The following is an 18,958-nucleotide window of genomic DNA, read 5'->3' as shown; positions in this document are numbered from 1 at the left end:
TAGTCTCACATTCTGAGTTTAAATATCTCTTTAGCAGACAAAGACTAAACATAACAACAAAGGAGAGGACTTGGTGTAAGTGAATACAATCAAACCTTTATTACTGCTTTTTCGTAAATCTCTACAAATAGAAGCTTTCCTAAAAATATAACAGATGTCCATTTTTCTTTTACAAAAAGCTACCAAAAACAATCTCCACAGAGTTAAGCTCCCCAGTTTAAATACAGGACATAAATCATATGTATTAATTTTCCAGCGTTGAAGTATAATACAGTTAAGTAGGAATAACACAGCAGATATTGTCTTTTCATTTCAAATGTATTCACTTAAACTGCTGACTGACTGACAGGGAGATAACATTTGGAGCTTTCAGAGGCTCAACAGTATTTTTTTTTAGCTCAGAGTGGGGGAAGAACTTTGTGCACAAGAATGAGGCAAAGAAAGGAAAACCAGTGAGATTAGTGAAACATAAGATTTGGCTCAATCTCAGGGATCACTTCAAATACACACATCCTATCCCAAAACCTCTCTGACATGTCAGGAAAAGCTCATTTTCAATGTAGTGCAGTGTCTTGGAAAGCTTCTAAATGCTAATTATAAACAATTGTTCAAAACTATGCAGCATTGTAGGGTGCCATAATTTAGCATTGTGCAGCATTGTGCAGCATAAAACAAATGTTTAATAGTGGCTCTTTTTGATACTTTTTATTGTGTTGTTTAATTTCTTTTCTCCAATATTATCTGTGAAAACCTCAAGATCCATACTGGTAACAGTGGTAGTTGGCAATTAAACAAAGTGTGCTTAAATCTGCCTAAAATTCACATTACAGTTAGTTATGAACACTGTATTCAATGTTAGCATCAATGCTACATTAGGGACCACATCCAAATACAGAACCCTTAGCAAAATAACAGACTTACAACTACAACTCTGAGAAACATATAGCAAAAAAAAGAACAAGACACATCAGCTTTCCAGTATCAAAAGATCTGCTGAGATGGATACATGAATTAAGAACAGCTAAGGAGAGGTATTCTGCTTTCCCAAAGGTTAAACATTGATATAAAGTAACAATGCTGGATGTCAAAACTAAACATGCTCTATTTTTATAGTCTGTCGTAGAGGTCCCTGAATCTGTATGCAAACTGCTCAAAAAGATCTGTTCTAAAAACCCAGCACAAGATGTTCACAAGACTTGCTGAAATGATGATGTCATCATATCATCGGTCTTAATGTTTCCTAACTGGTACATGACTTGTTGTTGGTCCTCAAACACAAAGGTGTGTCCATAGCTTAGCCTCCAGCAGGCTTCCAGGGTGCTGGCCAATCAGAAAGAGAGTTTTTGTGGAGCAGGGACCCTTAAAGAGACAGCAGCTAGAAAGAAGTGTTTTAGACAGAGGCTGAAGTAAGGTTTTTCTAAAACAACAGTGTTAGATAAATAGGTATTTGTTTGATCTGTCAGTCATGTAAAACTATTAGATGAATGTCAGAGGGACAGAATAAATTCTAAAAAAAAAAAAAATAAATAAAAAAAAAGACGATACCCCCTCTTTAAAGTGCAACTTAGCAGGGACTCTCTAAAATATCTTGTTGGATTGTCTGACACATTGAGTCTGCTTATCAACATTCAGTAACAAAAAATTATATTCCTGATCTATAACACAGCTTATGTTTATGCTGAACACATCTTTTTCCTTTAGTAACATGTTATTGGTATGTAAGATTTTCACTGCGCTCCCAGTTTAACATGAGGAAAGTATGAAGCTCATACACAAACTACAGTGCACAGAACATCCTGCAGACCTACAGCAAAGAACAACTAAAGATGATCTTCATAAAGAAACTCAACACTTTCACTTGTTTGTGCATAGCTTATGCTGATCATGTGATCAGGTGATCAGGTAGTAGTGCTTATAATCATCCCTTTATTGCTGTGATAGACAGGGTTACCAGGGCAGCGTGTCTCCTTTGAAGTCTAGATATGACCCATGATCCTTTTCTGTCAGTCCACCAATGACAGACAAGGTAGAGGAAATGCTTTCCTCTGGGCTTAGTGGGGCCTGGAGAGAGAAATAAAACACATTTTTTTTCCAAACAAAGTGACACTTTGTAGAAATGTGACAGCTGTGATCCGTGTGAGTGGCTCATTAATTAAAGTGTGGCTATACTAACAGCTCTTCAATGTGATGTCACACAACATACAGTGCATTTAGGTGACAACCACAACTGGTTCTACTTTCTTCAAGAGCATTACTAAAGCAATGTGACACAGAGGGACAGAGTAGCTGCAAACCTGAGGTCCCCCCATATCAGTGCGGACCCAGCCGGGATGTATGACCATACAGAGAATCCCATCAGCCTCCAGGTCGACTGCCATGCAGCGACTCACCATGTTTAGAGCACTCTGAAAAAAGCAAAGGGGAAACTCTTCCGTGTGACACATTGCAAAGAGAGATCAGTTTTACGGTTTGACATATCACCACCGAAGCTGATACCTTGGGGGGGTGGGGTGTTTACAGCTGCACATATCCTAATAAAATCCTGCATGCTTCTCTTACTCTTCCAACATTCTTTCATTAGTGAACTCACAAATGCAGAATCCAAACATATAAACAGCTTATTGGTCTTTTAATATGTGTTAATGGCAGAAACAGTACCTTGGAAGTCCTGTAGGGGTACCACCTGAATAGTTCGGGGGCCCCTTCGCCCCAGTTCTGCTCAACAGAGCCCAGCAAAGAGCTCATGTTGATAACTGCTGCCCTATGGATGCCCATGCTTCCTGCACCTCCTTTGGATGCAGCTTTCTTCAAAAGAGGCAGGAAGGCCTGGTGTAGGGAGAAAAAATAACATCTGAGGCTGAATTTATCCTCAGTTCATTCAGAAAACTACAACGGTGACTATTACAGCATCAGAGAGCCATAAATCTTCAAAAAATAAAAGTTGTCTAACAGAAATAGTTCACTGGTGGAAGAATGAAATAAACACATTGTGAAAAATGCTGAAAACAAAGACTTGCAGTGATCCACTTAAAAAAAAAAAAATCACTATATACTAGACTTTGCCTTCTCCTGAACATGGCACTGTTTCAAGTGGAATATAATACTGCCCTCTGGTGGTGATTTGTGCAACTTAAAACTTTGTATACTAGAGTTTGCCTTCTCCTTAACACAGTTTAGTTTCAAGTGGAATCTAGTACTGCCCTCTAGTGGTGATTTGTGCAACTTAAAACTTCATATACGAGACTTTGCCTTCTCCTGAACACAGTTCAGTTTCAAGTGGAATCTAGTACTGCCCTCTGGTGGTGATTTGTGCAACTTAAAACTTCATATACTAGAGTTTGCCTTCTCATGAACACAGTTCAGTTTCAAGTGGAATCTAATACTGCTCTCTGGTGGTGATTTGTGCAACTTACAACTGTATGTTAGATTATTTACACCTAACTGTCTTGCACAAAGGAATATTTCCAAAAATGACCAATTCTAACCATCAGAAATCCTACTGGCATCAGGGCTGTCATAATAGCTTCATATTTTGCAGCCAATCAAAGGGTAACAAAATGTGCAAAAAGAACATCTTACCCAAGCGTGGGTTTGTTTCAAAGCAAATGAATGGAGAGCAGATCTTCATTTCAACACTACTTTTGTTTGTTCAAAACAAGTTTACTGTGCTCATCTACCAACTCCAACCTCACCAAGCAGAGCTAACGTAACCTCATTCTTCATTTTATTGATAGACTCTTAGGCTGACAACTCATACTGAGAAATAGCATTCAGAAATAACTGATTTTGATGCTGATAATCTTGTTTTAAATTGTGTATTAGAAACAGTCAAAAATAGAAAAGTGAGACTTTTTCAAGATCACTTATACAGTCTGCCTTTACTTCGTTGGTGGATGCAACATCTAAACATTCTTTTACTGGTTCCAAATAAAATGGTTAAAAAATTACGAAACCAAATCAATATTATACAGAGCCTCTAAAGGGACATAGGCAGAGAAAATAAAAAGATTTGTTTATAGTGTGCACGAGAAACTAATTTGTGCACAAGAGAAACAAACTTGTGCGCACAAGAAATTTTCATGAACACAAATATAGCAATGTAAAAATGCACGTCGCTAGTGTGATAAAAACAAGTAAAACACACTACAGTTATTTAGTGATCTCCATAATCAAAAGGGTCTGAAAACACAGAACCTTGAGTATGATTTGGAGTCTCTGAGCACAACGGATTGGCACAGGCGTGCTGTCTCAGAGCGCAAAATCACATTAATGATTAAATCTATTGATAAAAAGGTTCGCTGCAGACTGTGGTAGAGAACCCTTTGTAGAGCTATCAAAGTGAGCACATTTTGGTAATGTCACCAGCAAAATACAAGGTGAAGAACATTTCCTTTTCAGAGACTTGAGATTCAACGTAAGATCCCAGCGCTTTAGTTAGCGTTGCTCTGCACAGGCAGGTCAAAATCAATCTTTCTGATGGTTAAATATCAGGGGTTGGACTCAGTAATAACTGATATCATTTGTGGTATCTTTTAAGTTTCATGATAAGATTTATTCTCCGATATCCAGAAATACAAGAGAAGCTTTCATGTGCTCACGTTAGTGTGCACGATAAAGTTTTGTGTGAGCATGTCAAACATATACATTTTTTTTTCTGCCTTGGTCCCTTGACCAAGGGCTCCGTAATATTTTATCTTATATTTATGATTAGGGATGGGTACTTTTGTAGGAACCAACCAAATTCTGTCAAAAGTACCAGGTACCGATTAACTTACAATCGAAAGGTACCATATTTAGGTACCTGAACACATTCTTGTACTGTGAGGGATTGTAACAGTAGGTGATTTTACACACTGGACATGAACCTGGCAATGCAAGGTTATATACTGTAAAATAAATATGTTAAACTGAAAAAAAGATATTTTATTATTAACAAATTAATATTTTTTACCACATAAACACAAAGTACAGAAAATTGGTACAGAGTACCGATACCGATTGCCAGGTACCGGGCATCGGTACCGCATTTCAAATGTGAAAGGTACCCATCCCTATTTATGTTAGATAAATCTGTTAGGTGCTCTAGCTAATGGCTGTGTCACAATTTTTTATGGTAGTTGTGAGAAGCACCTCACACAATATTTCAAACTTTAAGAGATGTCTTTAAAATGCTTAAAAACAACAAGGCCAAACATTATTATGACATGCTGTTGTATATTTGTATAAAGTAGAACTTGTTGTATTGCCCTGTGGTTGTATGAGTCTGCTTATCAGTTCTGTCGACTGTGTTTTGGATGGTATATGCATAATGAAAACAGTTTAAGGGAAACATTACCATTAAAAAATGAAATATATAATCTTGTCTACATTTGACAGAAGAGGTCAAGCCTGCAACACCACAAAACTTCGCTTTGTGTGTTTCTCTGCAGAGCTTTCTGTGTCAGAGTACCCTCTTCATGACAGCAGAACAGACTTAGGTCAGAGCAAAGAGAGACTGTTGATTAATCAATGCCAATGTGAATCATTCACATAGAATCAGAAAATAAACCAGATACGATGACATTCCCTCTGGGCAGCACAGCACTGAAAGTACTCTTGACCTTTGACGAGCAAAATCTAATTAGTTTATCTTTGACTCCAAGAGAAAGTTTGTGCAAAATAGGAATACATTCCTCTCCAGTTATCCCCAGATATTTTGCTTACTAAAGCAGGAAGGACAGAAAAACAAAATGCACACAGTAAAGCTTAAAGTAACGACTATCACCAGCCCAAATGAATAAAAGCAATGTTTCAAACACTCTTCCTGCAGAGAGCAGGGAATCACTGTTCTGAATTATGTGATTCACAGCTGACCTCTCTCTACTTTCACACTACGAGGCTGCAGCATGGCCTTGTAGTTGCAGAAATTCTGTCCTACACTTACAACAAACTGGGTGTCAGCAAGCATCTGTCCTGCTGACATGTTCTCGATCAGTGCCTGAAATTTTCCAAGCACAAGGTGCAGCTCTGTAGTTTGCTCTGTTCTCTGAGCCCAACTGAAGCCAGACTTTCAATTAATATTCATGAAATGCAGTCTGCCCTCTGCTCAGCGGCCTTTTTTTCTCCTGTCCATCAAGGTCAGGCTTTTGCATAAGTTTGCAGCAGTCAGGAAAATAACCAGGCATTGGTCCTGTGTTTGTTGACTTATCACACATATGGTTCCTTTTCTCAGCTATTGGTGAAGTAAGAGCCAAGAGGCTGAGAGAACAAAACTTTTTTGTCTCAAGTGAGATCATCCACAACATGATGCACATATATCCAACAATATACTTTACCTTGGTTATCATTAGTGGAGCCACAGTATTAGTATGGAAGTTTTCTATCATCATGTCTGCAGTAACAGCGTGAAAGTCAGCCAACACGTTAATCCCCGCGTTGTTGATCAGGCAGTTCAGGCCGTCTTCTTTTACAAGCTGGCCCACCTCCACCACAGCCTTCTCTATGTGCTCCTGGTTCACAACATCTAGAAGAAACAGCAGCACTGTGAATCCTCAAAGTCAGAGCACACAAAATATCATAAAACATGAATGAATTAGCTGTTTTAAGTGTAACAAGAATATTTTTATCACATGTGATGTCATGTTTACAGCAATCTTGAGTTAAAGTCAGCGTTGATTTCATATAATGTGCAGTTTGTTGGATTGTGTTTAGGAGTTTTGTTGATAATTCACTGTAAAAACTGCAATCTGAGTGAGTAGGGATGTCCTGATTAGCATTTTTCCCCCAATGCGGATGTGTATGAGATGATACTAAGTCCCAAGCTAATTCTTGGGTTTGCAGAGATAAACTTAACTAAAGCAGTACAAAAGTGAGGCCACACACTGGTGCTGCACGATTTGGGGAAAAGGTGCGATTTGCGATTAGGTGGACAATATTGCGATTGCGATTGTGCTTGCGATTTAATAAAAAAAAGCTGTGTCATGATGAGTCTACAGACTTGCTTGGTTATCATGGAAAAAAATCTGAATTGCATGTGCTGACATTGCGATTGCGATTGCGATAATCGTGCAGCCCTACTACACACTTATTTAAAAAAATGATGAATAGTATAAAAATGAATGTTAAACTATGTCTTGAGCTTACTAACTCAATTAAACTCAGTCCAGCTAGTTTTGACGTTAAAGTTATCTCATCTACTTTACATGCTCTATGAGGCCCCCTGAACTTGTGTGCATACAACACAGCACACCACAAAATCCAAGGCTACCCTGAACTCCACTCCCATGAGATGGTGCGAGACTAGTTATCTAAATATGAGACACTAACATAACTATCTCGTGTTTTTTTGTCCTGTCATCAAAATGTTTATGTTGCCCCAAACCGGATTACAACTTCAACTGACCTGGCTCATCCCATAATGACAAGTACAGGAATCAATCTGATGAGCTGTGAGGCTCAGCAGAGACTAATCACATCATGTTTAAATGTCCTCACATGTTGTCACAGACAGTGCTGTACAGCTCTAGTGAGGCAGGATGTGAAAGCAAGTGTCTGAGCAGCAGGACATACACTGGATGACAGAGATTGCATAAATCTGTGTCCCACCTTCTTTTCAGAGCATTCTGGATGCTCTACCTCTCAATGGATACTTATTGCTTCTTTTGACGTCCAGAAACCATGGTGCAGTCTTTCTTCTGTTAGTGAAATGCACTGCATGTTGTTTTAGGATGTTTTGTCTGAAACATTCTAGCTTGATAGGTTTCCACACTGCTGACACTGAAGCCACAGAGTTGCTAATGCTAAGGTAACAGGCTGGAGAGACACCGTTCGATGCTGTAAAGGAGATGTTATTGTGTGTAAGTGTCTGTTTGTGCACATGTGCTACAATAAAGCTAAGTGTTGCTGCTGTTGCACACTACTATACCACACCTTATTTTACGAGGGGTGGGAGTAAATTATACAATACATCTGGATTTTTTGTTTGACAATATCAAAATCAGGATTCTTTGTCAAAATTTTTTTTTTTTTTTTTTTAATTCAAATTCTTCATTTCAGTATTAGTTTATAAACTGGATTGAAGAAAAGTTACCACTTTTCTCCAGCAGAGGGTGAAATGTTTCTCTCTGACTAACATGATGTGCATTTAATGGGAAAATATGGCTCATAATATAGTCTGTGACCATTATCATCATCATTAAACTTTTTCACGTGGTCTGGTGTTAAAAAAACAAACTTAAAATCGCAAAAATTGAAATTTTGAACAATTGCAAATTAAATCGGCACCCCAAAAATCGTAATAGAATCCAATTGCGGGAATAGCATATCATCCAAGCCCTATCATTTCATTATTCTTTCATCAACTCTATGCGGTTGGGTGCACACAGAATGCTCAGATATGCTGACGCATTAGCATTCAGCATCAAGTTGTGCTCAATGACTGCTAATGTGACTGATCAGTTGAGAAGGCCAGCTTAAGTGCCAATTAAAGATACATTAGGAAATGCAAAAATCAACCCTGATCTGATACTAGGGTTTGGCATTGGGACATCCCTGTAAGCAGCTGTTTAAATCTTATGTTTAGTTAAAAATGTCTCACTAGACTGGACATAAGCCACATTCACCAGACAAGTCCAGCTTTATTTGTACTGAACTGATAGCTGAGTTCAATCAACCAATGGACCCTTGAACCAGTTCCCGTGGAGTAGTTTAAAGTGAAGACATCTATCTTTTTAAAGTCCTGATGCTGGCATACAAAAAAGCCACCATGAGGAAATGGTGAAGATCTGACCCTCCTCAACTAGGACAGTGGTAGGACATAGTTGAGGAAATAAACAAAAAAAGGAGAAATTGAGTCTGTTGACTGACTAAAGGCAGGACCATACAAGCAAAATAGACTGGATACAAAAAAGACACTGCTGATGATGACCCCATCTGGCCTGATTATGTAACCGCACCCCCCCTTTTTATAGTTTATTTGGGGCTTTATTTCATTGGGCCTACTACTACTTTGTATTTGAACTTTCTGAAACAGAAGTTTTAAAAAAAATGACATAAACAGTTTTTTAGATTTCAGATTTTCTTCTATACATTAATAAAGAGTTATTTGGTATACTGACACATTTCCCTTCATCATGTTGATGTGCTGCAGTCTTGGGTTCTACTTTCTTTACAAATAAAAAAGCAAAATTTCAATTGGGAAAAATATTCATACATAAAACACATTCACTCTAAAAAAAAAAACTTCTTTACAGCCTTACCCAAAGTGATAATGTGGATGTTGGGGTATTTTCCGGCCAGTTCTTGCAGTTTCTGTAAGTAAAAAAAAACCTTAGTCATTTTCCCTGGCACAAATCTCGGTTTGAGGGAACTGGAAAAGAGAACAGCGCCCTCTATATCGTGTAACTTTAATGTTGTGCTGCTTTTCTATGCGAACTAAAAAAAGTCAACTTTTCGTCTTTTACTCAGTGATAATGATGCTATTAAAGCACAAAGTACTCTCTAGCTTTAAGGATAGGTGTTTACCTGTGCACTCGCGGGGTTTCTGGCTGCAGCTATAATCTTGCCAGGTGAGAAATCTCCACTAGCCAGACAGTCGACAATCTGCAACCCCAGCCCACGGCTGGCTCCTGTGACCAACACAGAGCCGCAGTTTTTGAAATTCATGATCCCATTCATTGCAAAGGTGACCTGTACGGACCAAACTGGCAGACTGAAAACCGATGGCTGAGCTCGCTTTGCAGATCTTTCTCGACAAGGTTGAGTCCTGAGTTGTCGCGCGACTTGGCCGGTAGGTGGGAGGGTTGCTCCACTTGGCTAAAGGACAACACATCAAAGATTTCACACGAGCAAGATGGTCCACAGCGATTGTTTCCGTTTCAGGTTGAGAGAAAAAACATGAAAAACTGAGATACACTCGTTAAAAAAAAAGAGTTGCAAACATTTTTTTTATTATTATTATTCAGAATATAGTCGTGATAAACATGTGCTGTCATCTTAGTTTGTAACACACACCATTTACCGCGCTGCAGAAGTCTTCAGATGACCACTCTTGTTATTACACTCTTTGAGGTGAGCGAATAAGTCCATTACAGGGTCCCGTAGAAGACCTGCTCCATAAATAAATAATGAACAACCCTAACATTAACCTAATAATAATAATAATTTTACTACATAAAACTACAAACTGTAGCCATCGCAAGGGAAAGACTTTAGTAGTATTAGTAACTACAGCTTCCTGTATCAACAGATGATAAAACAACATACATTAGGTTGTGGCTGGGGCTGCACGAGCTAAATGTCCTTTAACAGAACAGCATTAGGGGCTGCATGGTGATGCAGTGGTTTGCACTGTTGCCTCACAGTAATAATGTTTCTGGTGCGATTCCCGGTCAGACAGGAACCAACCCAAGTTTGCATATTCCCCTTGTGGGTTTTTTTCTGGGTACTCTGGCTTCCGCCCACAGTCTGTAAACATCCCCATGAGGTTAAATGGTTATTCTTAATTGCCTGTAGGTGTGAGCATGTGATTGATTGTCGCTATGTCCCCCCCAGAAGGACTAAGCAGTAGAGATAATGAATGGATGCAGTGTATTATCAGTTTTATATATATATATATATATATATATATATATATATATATATATATATATATATATATATATATATATATATATATATATATATATATACTTTATCTACTGTGTGAAATTTCTCAATGCTTAAAAATCTTTGATTTCTGTACCAGATATCTTATTTAGGTTTTCAGGTTGTGGAGGCATCTATCATCTTTGTTAGAGTACTTGACTTCATTATTACTTCCAGGCATATGTTTACAGAGTGCATAATTTTTCACAGGCTTATCACATCTCTGAATTTTTAGTTGGCTCTCAAATATTGCAGCCAAGATGGACATGCAGACATGAGGGTGACAGCACAGCTTAAGCAGTCCTAACTCAGATGGTTTCTCTGGCAGCCTCCTAAATCCAGATTTTCTTAAAGCTTCTGTGTTTGGGAGCAGCAGATATCCCAGGTCTGCTTCAGGTCAGTTAATTTAGAATTTGGCGTTCGTGTCTTCATTTTGCTGACAAGCTTCTTTGGCACAGAGCACTCGGTGCAAATGATGGGTTGGTAGTAGTACATTGTGTGGTGGAGCAATGGGCTTTCCTCAGCATACACAATTGTGCAGTGATGTATTGTTCTGCAGCAAACACAACAATCTGTTAATAGCTTGGATTGCTGCTGGTCAGTCCAGGACACATTGCAGAGGGACAGTAGACACAGAATTCAATGTTTTTTTTTCCCTTTTTCCTTGTTTTATCTGTTCTATTTTTTTATTACCTCGTCAACAAAAACCACTAAATGAGTCCATGTCCAAAATTTAACACAAGCACTACCAAGCTGCCTCCAAGCTTTACTAAAGGTATCACCGACAGAACCACCCTATGTCCCTTAACTGTGTAATATCTTAGATGTATCTACGTTAGTATTAACTCCCTTTTGCTCACTGAATATCAAAGGAAGGACAGCAAAGTGACTTTCATTGCAAAGGTACTAGATTGCAGTCTGCACATGATGTACGTCACTATTACCTGTGGTGTAGTCTCTGTTTACGACCATTAATGCTGTTTGCAGTTTTGAGCTGTTAAAGATTTTGATTCATTCTTTCATCTATAATAAAAACACATAAAGGGTAAAACTATAAATTCATATGAGCAGAAAAAAATGGCTATACACTGTGCAGTGTCATAGAAATTTACTGGTGGCTGTCCATGCGTGCCTTCCTGCCTGAATAATAACACTGGTTAGTTATAATCAGCGAAGTGAAAATAAACACAGTAATGTATTGAAGATTACACGCTCTCTGGGGTTTTACAATGTTCAGCCAAAGTGAAAGACAGGTCAGGTCACTACAGGAGAATTTCTGCCACTGAAATGGCAATATTGATCATTTTATAGTACTTCCTCTTCCTGTATCTCACAAGGATCCTCTTTCATATGCTCTTCCTGAAATGTCTTTATCGGCTTGGTGGTAAGGACTGAACATTAATGGGCCACTGGGACTTTGTCATGGACCCAATGAAAGGTCATAGAAGGACAAATATTATTGACGATCCTCATGTCAACTTAAGAAAAAGGCATCCATTTCTGCAACTAAGTGTTTTCCAGTGTTGCTGGTTCCCAATATGGTGATCAGAAAGTTCAGCCTTGGGCTTCTATGACTTTTCTATAAGAGATTGTGAGGGTTACTGTCATCATTAGTTTTGCTGAGTATAAAACACATTTCTCTCAGTGTGTTTATTTTTCTGTCTCTTGATATTTAAAGTAGCAAGATTTACAGGGACCCTAAGCTCAGCTTAACTATTATGGGTCATTCTTTTTGCTCTCTTGGCAGCATCTTACTATTTTTAGCAAAGGGCTCTAAAACTCTTCACACTCAGCACCAAAACAGTGACAGATACATACAATATGAGAGTGCTCACTCACTGTAAACTGAATTTACCCAAGGGTACAATAAATATTCTGAATCTGAATCTGAAAGACGATGATATGACATGTCATCCAGAGTTGAGCCAAACCCCTGGTGATTGGCTGAAAAATAGCTAATTACTTCTGCATCTTCCATGTTAACTGATGCAAGGGGTTGATTATTACTTGATGTTTGGCAGCTCTGTTGAAAAGTCTAACCTCCTGTGACAGCACTAAGTAGAGAGGGAACTACAAGATTTTGGGCTGATTTGAGAGATCTTTGCCTTTTTTTGCAGAGGATTTCTCTCGGACTCATTGTCTGAGCAGCATCATCTGAAATCCACCCATGCTTTGGGATTTCATTTCATTTCATTTTTCACCAGGTATCCGAGTCTGGGTAGCAGGGGCAGCAGTGCTATCAGTGAAGACCAGTGGGCCCTGTCCCCAGCCATTTACACCAGCTCTCTGAGAGGATACCAAGCTGTTCCCAGGCCAGTCGAGAGATGTAATCTCTCCACCATGTCCTGGGTCTACCCCGGGGTCTCCTCCCAGCTGGACATGCCCTGAACACCTCCCTAGGGAGGCGTTTGGGAGGCATTCTCACCAGATGCCTGAACCTCATCTTGCTCCTCTTAATGCAGAGGAGCAGGGGCTCTACTCTGAGCCTCTCCCAGATGTCCGAGCTCCGAACACTATCTCTAAGACTGAGTCCAGACACCCTGCGGATACAGCTCATTTCAGCCGCTTGTATACGCAATCTTGTTCTTTCGGCCACTACCCACAGCAAGTGGTAGATTGAGAGCCTTGTTCTTTCGGCTCAACTCTCTTTTCACCTCAACAGACCGGTTTCGCATCTGCATCACTGTCGACGCCACCCTGATCCGTCTGCCAATCTCTAGCTCCATTTACCCCTCACTAGTGAAGAAGACCCCGTGATACTTGAACTCCTCCACTTGGGGCAAAGACTCTCTCCTAACCTGGAGTGGGCAGTCCATCCTTTCCTGACTGAGAACCATGGCCTCAGACTCACAGGTGCTGATCTTCATCTTGGCTGCTTCACACTCGGCTGCAAACTGCCCCAGTGTGAGCTGGAGGTCAGTGTTCCATGAGGCCAACAGGACTACATCATTCGCAAAAAGCAGAGATGGGATCCTGAGACCCCCTACCTGACTCTCTCCGCCACTTGACTGCGCCAATACAGATCAAGCTCTCACTCCAGAAATACAGAGACTGAATAGTCCATAACAACAGGCCATAGATTCCATATTCTCAGAGCACCCCTGACAAGATACCTCGGGGGACACGGTCAAAAGCCTTTTCCGAGTTCACAAAGCACATGTGGACTGGTTTGGCAAACTCCAATGCCTCCTCTAGCACCCTTGCAAGGGTAAAGAGCTGGTCCAGTGTTCTACAGCCAGGAGCAAAGAAAACACGTTGCACCTCAAGTCCTCTGGCTCTGCCTCCTCGATGGAATGCATGTTGGTGGAATTGAGGAGATCCTTGAAGTATTCCTTCCACCACCCAACTATTCTCTCAGTTGAGGTCAGCAGCTCCCCATCCCCACTGTGTGGACAGAGGGCCGCCTTCCCCTCCTAAACCACCGGGACAGTTTGACAGAAATTCTTCAGGGCCTACTGAAAATCATTTTCCACGGCCTCACCGAACTACTCCCACACCCGAGTTTTTGTCTCAGTGATCCCAACAACCACGCAACGCTTAACCTGCCGGTACCTGCCAGCTGCCTCTGGAGTACCACAAGCCAACCATGCCCTGTAGGACCCCTTCTTCAGCTTGACAGCACCCTTCACCTCCGGTGTCAACCAACAGGTCCAGAGACTACCGCCACAACAAGCACCAGCTGCCTCTTTCCCCGCAGCTCCGGAAGGACGCTTCAGCAATGGCACTGCTGAACATGGTCCATTTAGATTCCATGTCCCTGGCCACCCCCGGGACACAGTCGAAGCTCTGCCGGAGGTGTGAGTTGAAGACCATCCTGACAGGGTCCCCAGCCAGGTCCTCACCCTCACTGTTTGTTTAGGTCTGCCAGGTCTGTCCAGTATCTTCCCCAGCTATCTGATCCAACTCACGGTTGGATCAGATAGCTGCGGTTGATGATCGGTTGGCAGCTCTGCTCCTCTCTTCACCCAAGTGCCCAGAACATATGGCTGCAGATCAGCCGATGCGACCACAAAGTAGATCATCAATCTGAAACCTAGGGTATCCTGGTGCCAGGTGCACTTATGAACACCCTATGTTCAAACATGGTGTTAGTTATAGACAAACTGTGACTAGCACAGAAGTTCAATAACTGAACACCACTCTGGTTCTGATCAGGTAAGCCGTTCCTCCCAATCACACCCCTCCAAGTCACACTGTCATTGCCCATATTAGCGCTGAAGTCCCCCAGTAGGATAATGGAGTCCCCAGTTGGGGTGTTTTTCAGCACCCGTCCCAAGGACTCCAGAAAGAGTGGGTACTCTGAGCTGCTGTTTGGTGTGTAAGCACAAAAAACAGTCAGGACCCGTTTTCCAACCCAAAGGCGCAGAGAAGCAACCCTTTTGTCCACTGGGAAAAACGGCAACACACCAGCAGAGAGCTGGGGAGCCATGAGTAAGCCCACACCTGCTCTCCTGGACCAACACCAGCAAAGAAGAGAGTCCATCCCCTCTCGAGAAAGTTGGTTCCAGAGCCCAAGCTGTGCGTCGAGGTGAGCCCAACTATATCTAGCCAGTATCTCTACCTCCCGCACCAACTCAGGTTCCTGCCCCACCAGAGAGGTGATGTTCCATGTCCCAAAAGCCAGTTTCCGTAACCAGGAATCAGGCCGCCAAGGCCTCCACCTTTGTCTGCAGCCCAATCCACAAAGCACCAGATCCCCATGGATCCTCCTGCAGGTGGTGGGTCCACAGGGGGATGGGCCCATGTCACCCATTCGGGCTTGGCCCGACCAGGCCCCATGGGTGAAGGGCCCGGCCACCAGGTGCTCACCTTCAGACCCCAACCCCCTGCCTGGCTTCAGGGTGAGGGGCTGGTGACCCTTCAGCCAGGGGGAACTTATTTCTGATTTTTTCTCATCATTAGGGGTCTTTGGCTGCAGTTTGGCTTGTCCCTCACCTAGGACCAATTTGCCTTGCAGGGAAGGATTTGGAATATTTTGGCTTAATTTTTGTACACTAAAACGAGGTAGAAATGAGGCACACCGGAATCAAAGGTATTACAAGCAGCCTATCAAATGAGCCCAGACTAGCCAAGCATTTTATAATGACTAGAGGCTAGCATCAAGGCAAGGACAAGTCTGAACAACCAGTCAAATCACTTCACTTTTTGTTAGTTCTTTTGTTCTTTGTTCTTTTTGTACAGAAGGGCTATCAAAAACAAGACTTTGAAAAATACATGAACAAGTATATTTTTTAAGCACTAACTGATGTAATGCCAGAGGTTTTCCCATATCTACGGATGTATTAATAGATATGATAACCAGTTACAAGCTAGCAAACCCCCATAGCATAATGCTAAAATAAGTAAGAACCCTCCATTAAATATTTTTTCTAATGAAAACACACTCTTATTTTGAGACTTATGTGAAAAAAAAATCAGAAGACAGTTTTCATTTGACACGATCACCCAACACAACCAAAAAAGCTAAGAGTGAGTTGTGCTAAGTCAGGTCAGCTAAACACAGAACTGCACTTAATAGTATGAAGTGAGCGTCTAAAAGAGGCACCATTGTCTCCAGCCTTTTTGAACCCATTGAAGTTTCCAGTCCATATACTTAATGATTTATTTGTCTCTTCATCTAACTGGGCTGTGTTAAATCTCCACATTTATCTTTATTTTTTATTCTTTCTAGCTCGCATCTGTTTGGGATGTATACAATTATTCACTGTGCTGTGTTGTACTCTGTGTGTGTGTGAGTGCACTTCACTGTGTGCATGAATGTGTTAGATACACCAGAATGTAGGTTGGAACATCCATTTTCAATCATTTATTTAATCCAGATGAGCTATATTTAAAGACACCATGAATAAAATACCAGGGTTCCTTTCATCAATGAATAAATCATGGCCTCTTGTGTTGTGTACTCATATTCTCTTCCCTCTTTCTCTCTTGCAGACAGAGTATTTGGCTTCATCCAGGCTTAATCATAGTGTTCATTAAAGGAGATACAATGCATAACAATGCATAACAATGTGTTCATGTGCCACATTATATTTCTTTCGAATATTTGCATTTTTATGAGATTTTCTCCTACGTATTTTGCTAATGTAGGTACTGCTTACAGACTGAGTCCTCTTTGACCCAAAGCTTTTGCTCAGAATGCAGTTCAAGACTTTTTAAAGCACAAAGTTCTTGGTAAAAATTCAGTGTCTTACAAATAATGTAAAGTGTAAGCCATTCAATAAGTGGGGAAAAACTGCTTCTGCTTTTCTGTAAAGACTGTCTGACTGTCATCCAACTACTATTTCCAAGTTGTGAAAACTGGTCAGATATCAATCACTGCTCAAACATTTTGGGCAATCTTCTCCTACAATATATATACCTTTCCTTTCAGAGGAGGAGCCAGGAGGTGGCTGTTCCCCCCTACTGAAATCTGACCTCTTTAAAATCCTAAACCATGGTTGGTTATCTGCTCTTGTTGGAGGCAGGCTCTCTGTCAAACTAACTCTTTGGCTGAGTAACACAGATTTCCAGTAGTTTCCTGATACCTAAAAGTAAGGCACTGTCATTTTTCTTTTCTTTTCTATAACTTTTGATCAAGAAATAAATCCCATTTTCAATTCTTAAATGTATGATTCTCAAATGTAAGCAGTAAGTGTTCATGCACACATGACACATAACACCCCTGCAGAGGTTAGTGTCCCAGTTTAGCCACACCAGTTAAAAAGGCCTGGCTCTGCCCCTGCTATTTAGCTAATGCACTATGTGTCTTTGTTCCTTAATGTCTGACACAATGTATTTTTGTACAGGGACTGAGCATGAATGGCTCTAAAAAGTCTACAGATGTCCAATCTCTTCACCACCAGCATCTTCGCCATGTTTTCAAGTACAAAGATGTGTCTCTAAAATCAAAGAAGGATCTGATAGCCTTTGTCACTTTGTTGGAAAGACGACTTGTTTTGCTAAGATGGAAATCCCCTGCTCCTCCTTCACATGAAAATTGGATTCACTCTGTATTAAGTTGTGTAAGGCTGGTGAAAGTTAGGCATACTCTGAGGGTCTATAAACAGATTTAACACAATGTTGTCCCCCTTCATTTCTTATGTTAGGCATCTTCACTTCCCTGCTGTTCCAGAGTGATGTTTATTCTCAGGTGTATGTGTGTTAAACCATGCTGTATGTATGTGGATCCATATTTTTACATTTATTCATTATGTCACTATGTACCAGTGAATTAGGCTGGATTTGGAGTACATGTGTGGCAATTAAAGTCTTATAGACTACTGTACATATTTTTTCCCCTCAAAATCAGGTCGACCTTCAACTGATCATCTATAAAAAGGATTTCTTGTTATCTATTTTTTTCTGTTTTGTTTTGAATGTTTTTTTTTCAATGCACAAAATGTTCCTCTGTATAAAAATGTACCGCTGCAATTGTTGTTACCGTTATGCTCACTGAGAATCTCAATTAAAAGAAAAGTTACAAAAGAAAAGAAAAGGACAAAGACGTATCTCTAAAACACCTGCTTCCTTTTGTTTCGGCAGTGTTGACTTACAGAAGAATATTTCAAACACCAGCTCCTCACTTCCTCAAAGAACTCCACGTTTAAAAGTCTGGCGTCAACAGATGAGTCATCTCTGTACTAAAGAATGATGAAAAACCTCTCTTTGTACCAAAGGAGAGAGGAAGTAGTGTGAAAACCTTTGAGCTGCAGTTTGCTATGGTCAGGAATGCAGTGAGACATCTGTAAATTGGAGACAGTCTTAGATGAAGCAGGTAACATCTACAAGGACAAGCTTAGGGGAGGCATGGATACTGCAACTCCACCTTTCATAAAAATGCTTACCCCACTACATTTGAAAGACAAATATGGCTCTTTGGACTCCACCACATTTTCACCGTGCTCTCATTACTCTCTTCTTTTGCTCTGAAGTCAGCTGTTGAATTTTCTATCCTGACAATCAGTGCTTGCAGTAACTAAGTTCTCACATGAATGCTGTGGAGGGGGAAGGGGCACACTGGAGCAATTCTTAAAGTTTTAATCTGAGGATAAAGAGAGACAAGGGCCACTCTCGCATGTCTTTAGGTCTTTGGAAGAATCAATAAAGACAAGGATTCAAGACAGACAGAACAAGTGGGGTCTATAAGGGGTAGCCCATTTGAACCAGTAAACTCACCAGTGTGCTGGTACAGTAGCTGGAAAGGATGCTGTGAGCTGGTCCATGATGAGGTTTTGCTGGTCAGTCATACTTTCATGAAAAGTAAAATAACTTAAAGATGCTATGAAGAGGATCCATTCTAACTGCACTCCCTCGCCACCTTGTGGCCTGGAGTCCCTGCACACTGTCATAAGTT

The 18,958-nt window shown here is 40.7% G+C and overlaps 1 protein-coding gene across 1 annotated transcript; it reads right to left on the bottom strand.

Annotated features, from left to right (window-relative positions):
* Window positions 1-74: 74 nt before the first annotated feature.
* LOC141796935 (C-signal) lies at window positions 75-9,773 on the bottom strand. Its single transcript, XM_074678278.1, has 6 exons — window positions 9,502-9,773; window positions 9,237-9,288; window positions 6,315-6,502; window positions 2,659-2,826; window positions 2,295-2,405; window positions 75-2,061 (listed from the first exon to the last, which is right to left on the bottom strand). Exons 1-6 carry the CDS (start codon window positions 9,652-9,654, stop codon window positions 1,948-1,950), a joined length of 786 nt encoding a protein of 261 aa, XP_074534379.1. The 5' UTR covers window positions 9,655-9,773; the 3' UTR covers window positions 75-1,947.
* Window positions 9,774-18,958: the final 9,185 nt, after the last annotated feature.

The sequence above is a fragment of the Halichoeres trimaculatus genome, unplaced genomic scaffold, assembly GCF_033239565.1.
Source record: "Halichoeres trimaculatus isolate MK-OKI-2021-1 unplaced genomic scaffold, fHalTri1.1 fHalTri1_scaffold_10, whole genome shotgun sequence".
Lineage (NCBI taxonomy): Eukaryota > Metazoa > Chordata > Actinopteri > Labriformes > Labridae > Halichoeres > Halichoeres trimaculatus.
Note: the sequence above shows the minus strand (reverse complement) of the source record. Positions and strands in the feature narration are given on the sequence as shown.